The following is a 17,842-nucleotide window of genomic DNA, read 5'->3' as shown; positions in this document are numbered from 1 at the left end:
TCCAAGTGACTTAAAAATACCAAGGCTACTTTTAAGAATTGCCATTTGCAAAAAAAAACTGAAAACACAATATTGTAAAAAAGGTCTGTTTTTAGTGGTAGACCCTATATTGTAACATTATAAAATGTGGTTTTGCCCAGCTTGGGAAGTGAGCCTTCATCAGGTAAAAGTGAAAGGAGATGCCTGCTTATTAAAAAAAAAAGATTTGATACTAAGAAAACTTGAAATGTTTAGTGTGCATATACGTTTAAATGCCTGATGAATGTGTATGTAAACAAAGTAAATATTTTAGATACAGTATGAGGAGAAACATCACGTTTTTTATTAAACAAAATCAAGTGAATTCTGGTCTGTTTTAGGTAAATAAAATAATACTGGCATGAGTATTGAGACAGCTGGCTCTGTGCATTTGAAAATCAAGGGCATTTGATGCAAAAATCGGCCTGGGTGGTTAATTGTTTAGAAGAAGTGTCAGGCCTCCATGGAGAATTCACAGTTTCAGCATTGCTTTCCCAAGTGATATGCAGGGAAGGGAAGGCTGGCAGACGTTTCTCCTTCCCATCACCCTCTGCTAACTCTGTGAGGCTCATCAGGCAGTGGCTTGTGACCTAGAAGACAAAGTCAAACAGCCACTATTATGTAAATCAATTTCTTTATGGATGACTTACCAGCAGAAACTACCTGAGCTGTAAAACAATTATGAACCATACAAAAAATGTATAGTGTATTTAAAGTCTTAATAAAATAATTTCTAAAAAATATTTAAAGCAGAACATATTAAGCATTCTAAAAATATTTGTTGACTATTATAATAATTTGTTGCTGATTTTTTTTCTCTTCCAATTTGGATCCACTGATTGGGAATGAACCCAGCTCACTGGTAGTTTTCCAGGAGACTTGAGGACTCTGCATGATTCTGATTCCTCTACACACATTGCACCTCACAGTATCTACAGTACAACAGAATCAGTATTGATTAGAGGGGTGATGCAACTCTATGTGGCAATAGTTTGTATTGCATTTGTGCTCTTCTGCTTGTGCAGTCTTAGTCACAGTCCATTAATGCCAATATACAAACAGACAATGCTCCAAAAGTACTCCAAATAAATACCTGTTTAGTAGATTCGTTAGATCTTAATGAATGCAATTCATATGTATATGTATAAAGTATTTTAAAGGGAATGGCAGCCTAATTGAGGCTCAGTTATCTACCCAAAAACCCCCTCAGCTTACTCCTGCCAATTGCAAGGACTAAGCTAGGGAGTTTTCAGCAAGGGTGTAGATGACAAGGCAGGGGACAGATTGTGCAAGAGAGAAGTGAAAAGAAATCCTAGATGTGAGACTTACAGTATATGCAAAGATGAGCAGAAGTGCGAGTTTACCTTCCTCTCAGATTTTCATCATAACTTTCTTATAATCGATTATGGGTTGAAGCAGTCAGAACACTTAATTGGGGACAATTCAACTAATAAGGTACCGTCATGTTGTCTTAAAGATTCCAGGAGCACCAGATGGATCAGACATGAGCTACCAATATTTGTGTGTGTAGTGCTACAGACATTTCCATAGATGTTTGGTTGATTTTTCCCATATGCCTTATGTACTCATGCAAATTCTGAGATTAAAATAACAGGTAACATTCCCAATTGAGACTTGTAGAGCTTAATGAGATTATATTTACCAAAAATATAATAATGTAAAATCTTGGAATATAATACATTAACAAATGTGGTATTTGTCCTGTATATGGCTTTATTAACCTCAACAGATTTAATAATTATATGTTATTGCTGAAAATGGATGTCAGTCTATTCTGTTGGGAATGGAGACTCCTGTTTCTGATTTATGATGGTGAGAATACAGACTTTTGCTTTCTATTCATTATGTATCATTTGAATGAAACCTTTAAACAAAATAATGATGTGTTTGATTTTAGATTTCATCACAACTGCTGCAAAAATGAACTACTGGTTTAATCCTATGGTTATTGCTTTATGTGCCTTCCACTTGCTAATTTGGAAACCTTTTTGAGATATAGCAGAAAGTCTGTAGTAATTTTGTGGCTGTCCATCCAACTATCACATCTTTATTTGTATGAAACAATTTGTTTTCATGGATCCTGTTATTCAATTACGTTCAGCCTTTTGGATATAATGCACTGGCAGAAATTCAGTGATTCAAAAAAAGTGTTAATTCTTGTTGCTGACAACAGCAAATAAATTAATTTACAAACAAGCCGAGCATGCTAGCCCTGAGTTTAGGCAGAAATTCCACTTGCCTCTAACTTTAAATTAGACGGGCTGGTCTATTTGACGAAACACCCATCTGTTAGGAGATGTAAGCACAACTCGCAAAGTCGATAATATATATAGTGCTGGAAACAGAAGCTTAAGTGCCTGTCATTCACACTACTGCATTCTCAATGGTAATATTTCTTCTCATAGCTCCCCACAGCTGTGAACTCAAGATCCCCCAATCCACTCCATCCCAAGAAGCATCGAACAAGCTAACGGAATAGCCTGAACACCACATACTGTATTATATGTCATCCAGAATGTAGACTGTCCCTGAGCTCTGAGTGGAGGCTTTGTCACTGAATTGTCTGTCTAGTACTTTGGAATTTGTTCCAACTAAATAAAATTCATTTTTTGATATATTCATGCATGTAATCATAAGACCATAGATATGACATGTTGGACAAAAATGGAATTGTGAAAGTGATTACATTGGGGTGTTATCTGCTCCCTATTTTCAGATAATTTCGGTTTCTCTGAAGTTTGTGGACACTGGGGAGCTCTTACAAGCATCCCTAAAGTTTCTGTTATTTTGCAACTGCAGGGCTCTTTCTAGCATTTGTATGTTTCCATCTAGTGGCCTTATTTAGAACTACAAAAGGCAGAACTACTGAAGGACCAACCACAGAAGCTAAACGTAGTCAACCCTCAAAAATTAATTATATTTCTTTCATTCCAGATGCTGTTTTCTTGGACGTTCTATTTTCTATTTTTGGATCTTCAAGAACTCAATATTAGAAATGTACAATTACCTTAATCCTGTGGCAATGTATTTCTGTGTTTAGGAAATAACCATAGTCTGAAACAACACATCAGCGGAAGAACTTTGAAAACTCTTTGTGTCAATCTTTGATTCAATTGTCTGCATGATGTACAAGGTGAGGCTAACATACACTGGCAAGTTTTTAGCTGGTTTTCACCAGAAATGCTACATATTTTGATGTGTATTAAAATCCTTCATATCTTATTTTGTTTCTTTGATAATTACCAATTTAACAACAGAGCACTTTATTGGTTTGTATGTCTTAATAGCAGGGTTTCATCACACATTCTCAGGTCTTTGCTAGATGATATGCAAGTAACCTTTTGTTGGATAACACTTTATTAAAGAATCTTCATTTAAAGATCTTGTGTCTTATTTCTTCAGCTTCATGTCCTTTATTCCTGGTAAAAGGAACAAGGTAACTTGCACATACCCAAGAATAAACATACTTTGACATTTCTATCCTTGGTCAACTGCTGCCCTCTAAAGGCTGTAAGTGGCTATTACATTAACATGTGCTCTTTGATTGGCCCTAAATCCTAACCCCTTCCTTGTGACCCTAATGCAATTATCATCTTTATTGATATTGTTCTATTAAATATTGTGTTTTGCACTGAATAAAAGAATTGTACAAAAAATATGTAAGTTATATCAGTGAGCTCTAGTAAATATTTTGCCATGGCTAAAAAAGTATTTCACATTAGTACTCTAACTTTTGAAGACCATTTAAAATATAGACACAAATGCCAACTTCTCTCAATTTCCCATTGGGCGATTTTCATAAATCAGTGCATCGTTTATCAATAGGAAACTGATTAGAGGTAACAAGCTTTATTGCGGATTGTCTGACCAAATATAATAATAATAATTACATTTATGTAGCGCCTTTCTGGACACTCCACTCACTCCAGCCATAGTGCGCCAGAACACTCACCACACATCAGCTATTAGTGGGGAGGAGAACAGAGAAATTAAGGCAATTCATAGATGGGGATTATTAGGAGGCCATGATTGGTAAGGGCCAATGGGAAATTTGGCCAATACACTAGGGTTACACCCCTACTCTTTTCAAGAAACGCCCTGGGATTTTTAATGACCAAAGAGAGACAGTAGCTCAGTTTTACATCTTATCCAAGGGATGGCACCCTTTTACAGTATAGCATCCCCATCACTATACTGGGGTATAAGGACCCACATACACCGCAGGGTGACCGTGCCCCCCCTAAAACCTTCCAGCAGCAACCTCAGGTCTCCATCCAGGTACTGACCAGGCTCACACCTGCTTAGCTTCAGTGCGTTGCCAGTTGCGAGTTGCAGGGTGATATGCTGCTGCTGCCAATATCTTGATTGCCTGTAATGTTATTAATTATGCTGTAGCAGTAGATAACACTGTATAATAAATCACCAAAATGTATCTTTCACCAGATTTTACAAGATATTAAATTGAAAACGTTCATAAAAATGTCACCAACAGGGAATATGCTTTTATTCTACTCTGGGTTTAAAGAGTCCAAAAACAAAATGTCCTTTGTGCTGAAGTTCATCGACCATTCCAATATAGAGCTGCATAAACATTGGCTTCAGGTGGTTCTGAACCACATTAACACTTCAGTTCAGATATAAAGATTTCTGCCCATTAAAGACAATATTGTACTTACCGAGTGCTACAGTGACATGAATCCCCCTTTGTTTCCAGATGTTTTCAAAATCTACAGATAAGCCGTTTTAAATGTCAAGTTGGAAGAATTTGAAACCTTCAAAAAGAAAATGTATTTATATAATGTAATATAGCATCCACCCCTGTCTATGAAAATTTGGGAAGCAGTTGCCATTGTGAACAGGTTTTCCCTTAACCATGCTGAAAGCCACAGATTCCCAGATCTCATAGCAAAAACTTGTACACTACACAAAAGCTGAAACAGATATAGAATTTATTTTCAACCATAAGTAGGAAAATACATAGGTGTAAAGGAAACAAGCTGACCCTGTTATAAACATAAAACTAGTTCAAAGATAACCAAGAAAACTGTTAAGGATAACAGTAAATTGAAAATCCCTTGTTTACCATTAGGCCCCTTACAGTTCCTAATATTTATTTAAAAACAGCTGCCTTTGTTTTTTTTAACGTAACATTCTTTTTAAACTTTGTGCAAGTGTTTTGCTGGTATTCCACGAATGGTAAACAAGAGTTGGTCCAGTGCATTACATAGTGGAACATTATATATATGTACTCATCTGTCGGCTAAAGATAGGCAATCCTGATCATTGAACGACTAACACTACTGGCAAAAAGGAGGTGGAAACAGCAGGAATCACAAACTTGTGGAGAGAACAGGGAAGTAGGGGTGGTCAAATGAATCAGCAAAGCAGGTGGAATTGAGCATTTCTGCCAAATGGGTCCAGAACATCCAAGGCTAGCAACAAAAAAACCAAGACAACAAATCAAAGTCAAATGAGCAACCATTATTGCCAAATTTCAGGAATTTCCTATCATCTAAAATTGAAAGATGATTGTTCTAAATATTGCAAGCTGTTTACCAAACAAGGAAGTGTTTTCAAAATTTTAACAAAGGGAAAGTACTTGTTCTCCCTACCATTCTACTGTCCTAAGTGTGATCTTAACTACGATCCCCAAAACATATCACAGGATGGATGCAAATTAATCAAGTGGGAGATTGTTCTACAACAAAATATTGAGATGGTGCTTTCAGTAACTGATCAGAGTGCAAAAAAGTTTTTTTTTTAAAAAAAGGGTCAATACAATGAATGCAAGTTAAAGTAGAAGTGCATGTGCACCATCTGCTGATCATTACTCAAGTTTAGGGCTTAAGTTCAGGGTTACCCTTAACCCCTCACCCTATTCCCCCACCCCCTCCCTGTCCTAAGGGCTTATTCCAAATGCACCATTGCACAAGAGAAAGGTGCCTCTAGGCATATTCAGTTATTTAAATAGCAGAGAACACGATTTAAACTTAACTCACCACTAGAAGCACAATAACATATATAACGAGAGGGTGCAATAGTAGACTCACATTACAATATCACCTCTGTCCTAAGGACACTGCTGGCATGTGTTTAAACGTACACGTTAACACCACTTTGCAAAGGGCTCTTTCTACTGAAGCATCAACCACTGATCAGCGGGTCTACCTGGCCCACTTATTTTCACAACTGTGCTAGCCTGCGCTATGTGACGTCTAAAATAAGCTAAAGATATGAGTCTGAGATTCCCATTTGGTGACGCTGAAAACTTCTTTTCTTCTTGTTTTAAAAAAGGGGGCACAACGCAAAATCATGCCCTCAAGGTAAGAAGTGATTCTGATCCAAGTTAGAAGCCAAAAACACTAAGAATTCAGCTTGCTAACACTTTGAAAGAAAAAAATTGGTTTGAGTTTTGGATAATAAAAAAAGATGACAATGGGTAAAAGAAAAAAAGTTACCAACCAATCATAATACTATTGAATATTTGTCATGATACACATTAACAACACAATTTGTTTTTAAGAAAGGAAACATGAGATAACACCTTTTATTCACACTTTACAAAAAACTACTTTTTTAAATCTACTACAATACTACCAGTATTTCAAGGTACTAATTATAAACTGGACATGTTTGCTATTTGCTCAAATAAAAGCAAAAAAAGAGCAGGTCCCAGACAAGGACTACAGATCAAACGTTCTTTGTAAAAAATGTTAAAATTTACACTTGCACATTTTTCTTTTAAAAAAGGGGGTGATAAGATTCAATTTTAAGGAGTAGCTGCACTATCGATCTACATTAAGTGCTTGTCAATTGCTTGCTTTTTTTAAAAAAAGAAAAACATTTCTTCAGTGCAGCATGTCACATCTGCTAATTAAACTATGTTGTCAATTTAGGACTATCCAGATCTTAACAGTACCACCATACCCTGCATGGTTCCCTGCCAGCAGATGAAACTCAAGCTAGACCAGGCTATATGTGTGGCTCATATGACATACTAGATCAAGCTAGACATGAAAGTGTCTTACTTTTAAAAAAATATCAAAAAAGGGTACAGTAACTAAATTTATAAGATCTCTACACTTGGCTTTATGGTAATACACAATAGATGGCACTATCAATGAATAGATTAAACTATAGCACTGGTCTAGCTCTACAGAAAAGCATGGTTCGGTCCCTGTTTCATTAAATAAATCATTTAATAGGTTTTGCAAGTTTGAAATGTTGCTCTTCATACCGTTTCAAATTGAAGTTTAAAATACAACCAAGGAAGGATGCTTTTAAAGACCAGGCTGCAAGTTTCCAAAGGTATAGCATGAAATTTCCTTGGTGTATAAATACAAAAACAAAAAACAGAAGATCCAAGCACTGTGCAAAGAGACAGAAGCAGTTCTAAGGTTTCGGCAGTTACAAAATCTCCATTTGCCGTACTTAACCTGATTACTATGGAATTCATTACTCCATGAGAAGAGAGGACAAGAAGAAAAAAAATGCCACAGCTAATACAAAAAAAACTTCATAAAATCTTCACAACTGTTAACAGTATTTTAAAAAATTAAAAGATGCTGTTCAGGTTTTCCCTGCTTGCACAGGCAGTGCTGTTTGAGAACACAACTGATGAGGCACAATGATTTTTTTTTTATGTGGGAATGGGGTCTCAAGACTACTTCCCTCCCATAGCATGATGTATATCCATGACAGAGAAATGAATGTGATGTTTTAGGTTTTTCCTTCGGTTTAGGGGATCCGTCAAATTATGACGAGGATCTTCCCGAGAGTCTTAGAATATTGCTCCAAGAGTACAGATGACTGTAAAACGGCACGGGACATTTAAGACTGCCTTCTTTCCTGTCTTTTAACTCTGAAATGAATGATCAGTAAATGAACTGAAAAGAGATGAGTTCCATCTAACTGATACTGAAAAAAGCATTCTAGTACTAGAAATAAGGCTCAAACTGCTTTATAAGTGGAGTCTTGAAGTTTAAAATAAGCAATGTTCTCAAAATACAAATAAAAAACATGGTACATACAGAAATTTAACCCAGAACAGTGCAAATATTAGCAGAGAAAACCTGTTATAACATCTTTTTTTACAAGCTGGTTTTTTCTTCTTTTAATAACACGCAAAACAGATAAAAATTTAGCCTTAGTTTACAATACAATCATTGTTTTCCAAATTGATTTTTAAAGTACAAAAATGCCATAAATCAGGTCTTTTGTGGTTCATATACAATCATTAAAGGCTAAATCCAAATTCTATTTTATACAAACACTTCTCTGAAAAAAACCTTGGAGTGAAGTATGGAAAGAATGGCCTTAGAAGGTTACGACTGGCCTCAAAGACAGTGCTACAGATCCCTGTGTGCGCAGATGCCTATAAAAGTACAATCACACACATACAAAAGCAGGTGACAACGAAGTAGGTCACTTTCTTGACTTAAATTACAACACAAGGGTAATATTACTGTAAAATCATTAGTCACTGTCAATTTAATAGGGTTCAACACAAATGTAGCTGTAATCACCCACAAACTTAAGTCCATTTGTATAAATATCCTTTAAACAATTTAACTGCAAGCAACAGGAGCTATGCAGTACTTTGAGAAATTAAAAATGACCAACTTTATAACCACCTGCTAGATGCCAGAAAGGTACATCTGCTCTTAAAATGACTACACAGTTCTGAAATTCTTCTTACTTTCAGCAAGTCATCAATCACTAAATTCATTCTTGTGATCAAAGTGCAATACTTTTAAAGCTGCTTTAATTTAACAGTAATAACATGTTTGCTGCTGGGCGAAGTGTAGCTGTTTACATCCCCATATTCAAGCACTATTTTAACAGGCAGAATATAACACACCAGACGTTTTACTGTTCTGATTGCTCAATTTTGACATAAAAACAGCAAAAGTTTAAACAGTGCTTTAAGAGCCAATAAATACTTCCAGAATTCACTAATGTATTTTTCTTTTATAAAAACTGCACCATTTCTGTAGAAAGGCAATTTTTCTAGCACCTAGAGAGCAGACTCCGGCATTGCTGAATCTGTGAAAACATGTCTTTAGATATCAGATGTCTTGGTCTTAACTTTGGTCACCAGTTACTGAGTATGCACTGCAGAGGATATTGTTAAGGGGAAATAATGAAATGATGTGAAATAATAACCCCAAGTATAATAAAGACAAAATAATCCACAATCAATGGCACTTACTTTGCCCAGTGTAGTCCGACACAAATTAATAATGGCTTCAATATGTGAGACAATGTTTAACTCGATGTTACGTTTCTCACAGTGGATATCATTCTATCTCATATATGAATTTTAACATTAATCCTATACAATGCAGGATTTCACCATTTAATGTTTTCTCTAAAACAGAGGCAGTACATTGTGCAAACCCTGTGTACTTCTATAGGCATGAATGCGCACATTTAAAGGCATATAATAATCAAGGTTAAAAAATCCAAATACCAAAGGAAGGTGTTTACAAAAAAAGGTCCATTCTGACAGTATACAAAGCATAAAGGGGTTCATAATTTTGCCTGAAAAGAACTTAGTAATAAGATTGACTTAAAATTCGTGAAAACAATTAGGAGAAAAAAATCCCTGTTGGCCATACCTCACTCCTCTATACGTTTGATTTTACATTTTGTTTACAAGATAGTTCGAGGGAAGGTGTGCCCTCAGCTGGCTTAGCAACTACCTCCTGCCAGGCAGGTGGATCCCATTGACAGGGGGTGGGTAGGGCAACACGAGCTCCAGTTGTGCAAAAAGGGAGAAGTGGTCTGAAGGGATGTGCGGGTGTGGGCATCCGCTGATATTGTTCTCAATGAGCCAGTGAGGATCAAGAGGGCCTAGGATGCCGAGTACGTTGAGCTGAGGCTTGGAGTAGAAGATGTAATCGATCACCCCCTGTAAAAAAAAAAAAAGTTACAGGACACCTGTGTGATCAAACCAGTACTGCTGCTTACACCCAAGATCCCAGCTCTCCCCATGCTGAAATGTCTGAAACAAAGCAGTTTCCTTTGTAACAATGCCTCCCTGCATCTTTCTTTCATTTCTTCCTGTAAAAGTAAGAATGTCTTTTGAGCAGTAGTTCAAGTAGGAAGCAGGCTCTACAGCCAAAACGTTGTTTCCTTTCTTCTCTTTTCAGCATGGAATGAACCTTCCACTTGTGTCTTTTGAGCTACTTTTTCATTTCTGTCTAAAACATCTGAAACATTGTGGAAACTGCTTCTGGGTCAACAGGCATGAATGTGCACATGAAGGCACACAGCTGCATATTATTGAAATAAGCAAGGTTAAAAAAGGCTAAGTAACAAAGGAAGGTGGCTTGCATATTTAAGCTCATAACCATAGAGATTTATGCATTAAACTACTTAATGATTTAACAGCAGTTTTATAACCAAACTTATCTCATAGCTCAAGAACTTTAAATGCCATAAGACAAGAGAAAGCACATCCAATATTTCGAAGTGTGATCGCACCTTGAAGTCAAACGTGTAGTTCGTGTAAGGCATCAGGCCATTCTCGTAGGCACTCTTGAGCTTGAAGCCGTGAGTTATCCGCCCGTTGGACGTGCCGTTCTTGCCGTTGCAGTTGAAGTTGGTGAGGCTGTCACTGTAGCGCAGCTCTTTGAAGTCCTTGTGTGTGCAGTCAACCCCTCCCGTACTCAGGTACTCCACCACACCTGGGAACACACAGCTGGGGTCAGCACAGAGCTACAAACGGGATTTCTTAAAGGGCAGTGCTTTAACCACACTGCAGAATACCAAACGAAGGAAAACGCAAACTAGTGCCAGTAAATCTCCATATTCTCAATGTCATGGACACTGTTTATGCCAAAGGTATGAATAATTATTTAAGTCACCTGAAGGCAGGACTTTCAAGAGCAGGCTGTGAACCTATAAACTTTCACACATACAAACCAATTAATAACTATACTTTGAATTGTAAATAAGATGCATAAATCTTGTATATCAAGAAACTGTTTGCACAAATGATAACCTAGCATTTTAGGAAGTAATATATGTGGATAATAAAGAGGGAGCTGAATAGGACAGAGGTCATGGCTGTGTAACCAACTCCACACAGTGCACAACAGGATGCTGAGCTTTAAGGAACTGATCAGCTTCTGTATACACTCAGTCCTCCCAAAATATCAAGTTCTAGATTTTAACTCCTATAAAGGTGTTAACCTTTTAATAGATAACACATTGTAACTGCAGCATGAAATTTAATGCTTTTTCAATAAAGCTTTAAAACAAACTGTGCTACCTAATCTCAATTAAATCACATGTCTGCATATTTTACATTTCCACAACATAATGAATTACAAATTATATGATAGCTTAAATACATTCATGTTTCCCACTATCTACATAGGACTACTATGCAACAAGTCCCAAGTATCAAAAGGACTTTAGAAACTTTACTGTATGCTGGTTGTTAAAGGAACAGTCTGTATTTAAGTACCTTATATGAAATTGCTCATCAAGTTTACCATACATTTTGGCAACAGCCATACACACCATGCAAAATAAACATCTCTCTCTATATGGACAAATCATGAATTTGTTTCAATCTAATTGACAATATCATAATCACAATAACATGTATGAATAAACTAAAGGTAACAGCAGGTCTTTTAATTACCGCAATTTAAATTTAATTAATTTTGTAACCACTAGCAGTGGTTTGAATAATTTGTGTAAGCCTGGAGTTAAATATTAAAAACATATTTGTTTTCAAAGAGCTAGGGAACAAAAAAGGTTTTAAAATTTGCATACAGCAAACTCTCAATACATCTCACTGTCACATTCTAACTAAAAATGCAGTAATTCTATACTTACTGACCAAACTGTACTATACTATACTGACCAAAAAATAGAAGTCTCCGTTTTGCAACAATGTAAGAATAGACCTTATTTTTAGGCATGACAAATCCATAACCTAATACTGTAAACATTAAGTTATAACAGACCCACAACCACTAACCTGGCTGCTTTAAATCAAAAGCAGGCTATGGAAACAAAGGCCTTTCATGTTAAAAATAGACCAGAGCCAAAGGCTTAGAAAACTTAATCAAAAAGCTTAAGGTGAGTGCTTTTGAAACATCTACCTTGTTCAGTTTAAGGGGGGTAATTAATGCAACAGGTTAACCCATTTCGATCTTGAACAACCCTTTGTCAAGCTTCACAAACTGAAATTCACATGCACATCAATTACATTTACAAATTAAATTCTTGGCACAATTTAAATCCTTCTAAAAACTTGTCATTTTTAAAATGCACTAAAATATACTTTGCATTAGGCCACCACAACTACAAGCACTCACCTGAATCTGGCAAGGAGTTCAGATCAGCACACAGGACAAGGGGGATGGCGTTGGTTTCCCCCGACACAGAGGATAACTTGAGACTTCGGGTGGCCTTGTCAATGATGTTCTTGACCTCAGACAGGAACATCATGGTCTGTACCAGCTTGACGTCAGAGTATTCAGGGTCCCAGTGCATGTGCGCATTGGCAACTAGGATGAGCTGCTTCTCCATGCCATGAAGGGGCTTCCCAGCTGAATTGGAGAGAAGACACTCTATTATCCCAGGAGGGACTAAATATTGCCCGCAGAATTCAAGTTCCCCCTTTCCATCATGCACCTACATTAAATCCATTAAAAAAATATATATATATCTGTCTCCTTATAATGTGATATGAAATCAAGTCTAGCACACTGGATTTATATGCATGACTGATGAACAGACTTGTCTAGAACACCCAACACATAGACATTTTACCCTATGAAAAAACAAGACTAGTCTGTGTATGTTCATTTCTGGTAAATATGATTACTGGTTAAACAGCATGGTGAATGAGCAGTTCAAATTACAGATCAACACAGGAGAGAATAAAAAATACATAACAAAAGAATGAAGATGATACAACGGTTCCAAGGGTGAACAACTTACAGGACATTTCAATCATCTCTTTGCGCAGCTCCAACAGCACAGCTACCCCGATGTTGTCCTTGGTCATCACTCTGTTCAGCATGGCTTCCGATCCTTCCGAGTTGGCCATGGCTAGCTGGTTAAATTCAACTGTGTGTTTTTGGACCAAGCTAAACCTGTAAGGCACAGAGTAAGCTTTTAAACTAAAGAGTGACTTGAGCAGACCCGCGGTGACCCTCTGTGCACAGAGACTTTCTACTAGTCAGCCGGACTGCTAGTAGACCCCTGGGAGAACCGACTGGACTGCACACCGTAGATTCCTCCCTCTGTCCTACTCCGAGCTGCACCCGGACTAGTTGGCTGGTAGCAAGAGGATTACGGGATAACGCCTATTGCTCAACCGCTGCGACAGAGCTTGCAACAGAGCCTGCCAGCTGGTTTTGGTGTCTGTGCCGGGAAATCCAAATCCATATACAGTGGATAAGTAAAACCAGCAGTGGTTAATGAGACTGATTAACGATCTGGTATAGCCGAACAGTATACCAAAGTATATTCTCTGTTGTGTATCTCTTTGTGTTTGAATCTCTTCGTTATTATATACCTTGCAATTTTGGTAACCCTCACAATAAGATTTGCCACCTGTATCCAGGCAGCCTGATATATATGTTTGGTGCACAATAAATAAATGTATCTTGTGTACTGAATCAGTGTGTGTGAGTTACCGGTTGTTCTGATAATTGTAACCTGGTGCACAGAAGGTATCTCAGATGTACTTCCTACTAGCTACAACTAGCTTTTGACTTTGACAGTAGATTGGGTGTTGATTGAACCATGCCATTAAAATGTTGATCAGTATACAGAATGTACCATCAGTTAATTGTAAAGCTTTGCAAGAACATAAGGCTAATATTCGGACTGATAAGTTTAAAGATGAAGGTTACAGGCTGAAAACCTCTAATAGGACTGCAGGACAAATATACTGTGTTCTAGAATTTCTGAAGCAAGCCGCTTATGTCCCCTAAGTTACAGAAAGCATGGAACTATTCAAGCTATTCAAGGGAAAGTAATTGTAAAATGGCATATTTTTATACTGACAGTGCTGATTACTGTATATTTCAGAGATTTTAAGGCTCATTGTTGAGTGTGACTTACTTTTTTAAGGACTATACAGCTAAGAAGCTCTCCTTCAAAAATATAAAAGTGAAAATTTACATTGCACTTCATACAATCTGCACAATTAGTCTCATTGTACAGTTCAGGTCTATGAACAGTGAGATTTCAGAGAAGACTGCAGGCTATGACAAAAAACACTCAGTTAAAGCAGAGTTTCATTTTGCATATGTTTGTTAGGATTGCGATTGAAGCACCACCTACTTTTCTGTTTTGAAGAATATTGCACATCCATCCACATGCTTCCTGTCTGACTCAGACATTGTCCTGGCTCGGGATTTGGGACTGAAGAAGCCATCATAGCCCTGTTCTTTCAGCTCCACCAGAAAGAAGTTGTAGTACTGCTCTGTTTCTACCTCCTACATAGAGGGGACCAAAGGTTACAAAGGTAAAGCAAATACTATCTACTTCACTGTGTAATTTGAACATAAGCTGCTTATACCTGTGCTCAGGCAAGTTTTAGAAATACTAGACTTACTGGTACTTACACTGCCTTGCAAAAGACTTAAGGTTGCTCAAAAAAGTAATATAACCTGATTCTTATGCATGCAGGACTATATAAAGTTCAAGAATATTTTCTGTTTTCTCTGTATGCATACTCCATTAAGTAACTGCACATGTTGTATAAATAATTGGTAACACTGGATGAACTACTCATTGTTTGACAGATTCAGGAAGGACCATCTCAACAATATAAGGTTTCAGTTAGTCACCAAATCCCATAGCGTCATTAAATCTAACTTCACAATATACCAGTATGACCACTGTATAAAGCTATCTAGAAAATGTTAGGTTGTTTTTTTACCTGAAGACTAATGATGTCTGCATTGCAACTTAGGATCTCCTGCATGATTGATTTCTTCCTGTACTCCCAGTTTAAAGCCCATGATGGACAGTAGCCATATAACTGTCGAGTAGCATACTTATCACAGAGTACATTGTAGCACATAACAGAAAACAGAGCTGCAAGGAGGAAAAAACAAAATCCAAGTAAAATTTACACATTCAAATCTGGAACAATCAGTCATTCATGGTGTCAGAAGCTAACCAATAATATAGAATGAATTAAAAGATCCTCATTCTAACATTTTAAATTTCCCAATTTTTAATTTGATTCTTCTAGTACAAACCACTCCCACTCTACTCATGGATGGTAAACACATCCCAATAAGGAATATTACAGAGCACAAGCAAACAAGGATGTACTGCAAATATTTCCAGATTAAAATCTGCATTTACTCTCAATCTATGTCCTGTTTGATCCAAATACCGTTAGTCTGTTTCACAACTTTAAAAGAACATACTTTTCAATTTCTGGTTTAGGAAGAGAAATATAAATATTCGTATCTCAACACTGCGTACCATCTACCTGCTAATGCTTTATGTATGAAAGGCAGTAAAGTAAAAAAAAAATTGAAAAGGCTTGCATTTAAAGAAAAAACACTATTTGGCTGTAAAATAAAAATGATCAGGTTGTGTGTGGGGCATGAAAAATACTGGAAAAAAAGCTAATTTAAGATTTATTTTACTAGATCTAGTTTCTCACTTGTTTATGTAGGGAAAAAAAGCTATGTTTAATTCTACTTACTGGACAGCAGTAATCTCCTTATAGACCATTGACACCACCTGCTGATGCAGCTTGGCTAGGAAAATATGTTTAGCAAGGAACAGGAGTGGACATAAAGAACAGAACTGAATGCTGGAATACAGCCCACCCACAGTCAGCCCTATCAGAGTGGTGCCTCTCCCACCTGACGGTCGTGTCCGGTCTGGTTCCTGCAGCACAATCCATGACCTTGAAGGGGGCTGCTCTGTTGGAACTGAAGAGAAGAGGTTTTGCAGTTAAAAGTGGGGTTTATTTCAGAAGAGCACACACAATTGGCTCCAAACGACTCCAACTTACTTCTTTTGGCAGTGCCAGCCAAGTTATCAAGCAAGTAATTCAGTAGCCTTCGTGTCCCGTCTGGTTCCTGGTAGAGATTCAAGATTTCTTGTGCAAGTGGGTTTCCTGAGGAAAAATAAAAGTACATCAGACAGTTCACACTGCTATTTTAAGCAGAAGACAAATGGAAGCATGAAACAAGTTTTAGCACATTCAGTTGTGTGGTGACAAAGGAAAGAGTGTAAATCAAAGAAAGCTATTAATACCATAAAAAAACATTGATAATGCCAGTAACTAATTGACACTTAAATAGCATTGCTAAAACAGGTTGGGTGACTGTCATTCAGGCTAGCAATAAATTGAAGATTGTCACTTTAGTGAGCTGAGAAGGCTTGTCAGTTGCACCATACCTTTCAACCCCAGTGTCTGTAACTGAAATAGTTTTCCCAGCTCAAAAGGTAGAACCCGCAACAGGTTGTTGTTTAAAAGCAGTTCCCTGAAAAAGAAAAAGAAAGATCTGAAACACACACATATATATGCCCCCATGAATATTTCTATGAATAGTTTTAATTATACTCAAAAAATGAAATCTGAAATGTAAATATGCTTTGTTAAAAAACATGTCAAGGTAAAATTAAACCATAGGTTAAGAAATTTACCATGGAAACAATTTCTTTATAATTTTGTTTACGTGAGGACTAATCTCCTCTGTTGTCTTCTGGTCTTTTCTGTTCTGTATTCATAAAATGTATGGTCACTTGCAGTGTTAAGCACCTTGGGACAACCTTGTTGTGAAAGGTGCTTTATAAAAATAAATGTAATTCAATTGACTAATTCTGTATAATAATGTCAATAATCACATAAACAGGTTATAAAAATGCTTTCAAAATTTTTTTTGCCAATCGAACCTGCAACTTGTATGCCTACCTGAAAAAAGAAAGAGGCTAAAGATGTGTGCTTTTCTACAAAAGTGGCTTCCTGAGATGCTGGATGACTGTCTTTTATGCCCCCCTGGACCTGTCAAGGTCCTTCCCAAGGGCTGTTATAATAATTTTTTACTACGGCGACAAGGTTCGGGTCATGAAAACAGCAAGAGACAAAGGAACAATAATGGTTGAAAATCAACAAATAATGTTCTTCCCGGACATTTCAGCAGAGCTTCACCAAAAACGGATTAGGTTTGACGCGGTGAAGAAGGAACTTTGGGGTCTTGATATCCCTGGTCTCAGATATGGAATTATCTACCCTGCAATATTTTGTGTGAGATACAAGAAAAAACACAGCACCTTTTATAGCCCGTCAGACGCACAGAAATTCGTTAGAAGTTTAAAAATGAAAATCAGGAAGTGACGGATGACTTTGGCTTTGTAGTTTCTTTTCTAGCCTTTCAATGTGTTGCATTGTACAGTGCTTAGCTATTGAAAGAAAGGTTTGTTGTTAATCTCAGTTCAGTCGGACTGACTACAGTATTTGATTTCTTGTTAAGTTTATAATGCTGTATATTTTAAAATTCTTTTTATTTTTATGTAATGTTCAAGATGACTGGTGTTGAACTGGTTTTCATTAAGATATTGCACCAAATTATTGATCTGTTTCATTTTTAGTAAATGTAATTTATAGGGGTCCAGCCCAGACTGTTAAAACTGTTCCTTAAGAACAAGGACCAAACAGGCTCCATAGCCTGGTCTTGCTGGAAAAGGATGGAAGGTAGGGGGGAAGCGACGGGTAGCTCGATTGTTGAAGTGTTTTTTTTTCCTGATGTTCCAATGTTTTTTCTTTTTGGTTGTGTTTCTTTAAGGGTTTTTG

At 37.0% G+C, this 17,842-nt stretch overlaps 1 protein-coding gene across 1 annotated transcript in view; it reads right to left on the bottom strand.

The window, feature by feature from the left end:
- Positions 1 to 4,971: 4,971 nt before the first annotated feature.
- cnot6a (CCR4-NOT transcription complex, subunit 6a) overlaps positions 4,972 to 17,842 on the bottom strand; it is a 32,545-nt gene continuing 19,674 nt past the window's right edge. The window contains exons 4-12 of the mRNA XM_088603856.1: positions 16,447 to 16,532; positions 16,058 to 16,162; positions 15,906 to 15,974; positions 14,960 to 15,117; positions 14,359 to 14,513; positions 13,006 to 13,160; positions 12,378 to 12,611; positions 10,528 to 10,730; positions 4,972 to 9,952 (exon numbers count right to left, since the gene is read on the bottom strand). Of these exons, the coding sequence (XP_088459982.1) occupies positions 9,740 to 9,952; positions 10,528 to 10,730; positions 12,378 to 12,611; positions 13,006 to 13,160; positions 14,359 to 14,513; positions 14,960 to 15,117; positions 15,906 to 15,974; positions 16,058 to 16,162; positions 16,447 to 16,532 (1,378 nt within the window). The 3' untranslated portion in view covers positions 4,972 to 9,739. The remainder of the gene's footprint in view (positions 9,953 to 10,527; positions 10,731 to 12,377; positions 12,612 to 13,005; positions 13,161 to 14,358; positions 14,514 to 14,959; positions 15,118 to 15,905; positions 15,975 to 16,057; positions 16,163 to 16,446; positions 16,533 to 17,842) is intronic.

The sequence above is a fragment of the Lepisosteus platostomus genome, chromosome 13 (genome assembly GCF_059453375.1).
Source record: "Lepisosteus platostomus isolate fLepPlt1 chromosome 13, fLepPlt1.hap1, whole genome shotgun sequence".
Lineage (NCBI taxonomy): Eukaryota > Metazoa > Chordata > Actinopteri > Semionotiformes > Lepisosteidae > Lepisosteus > Lepisosteus platostomus.
The sequence above is the reverse complement of the archived record's forward strand: the minus strand, read 5'-3'. Positions and strand labels throughout refer to the sequence as shown.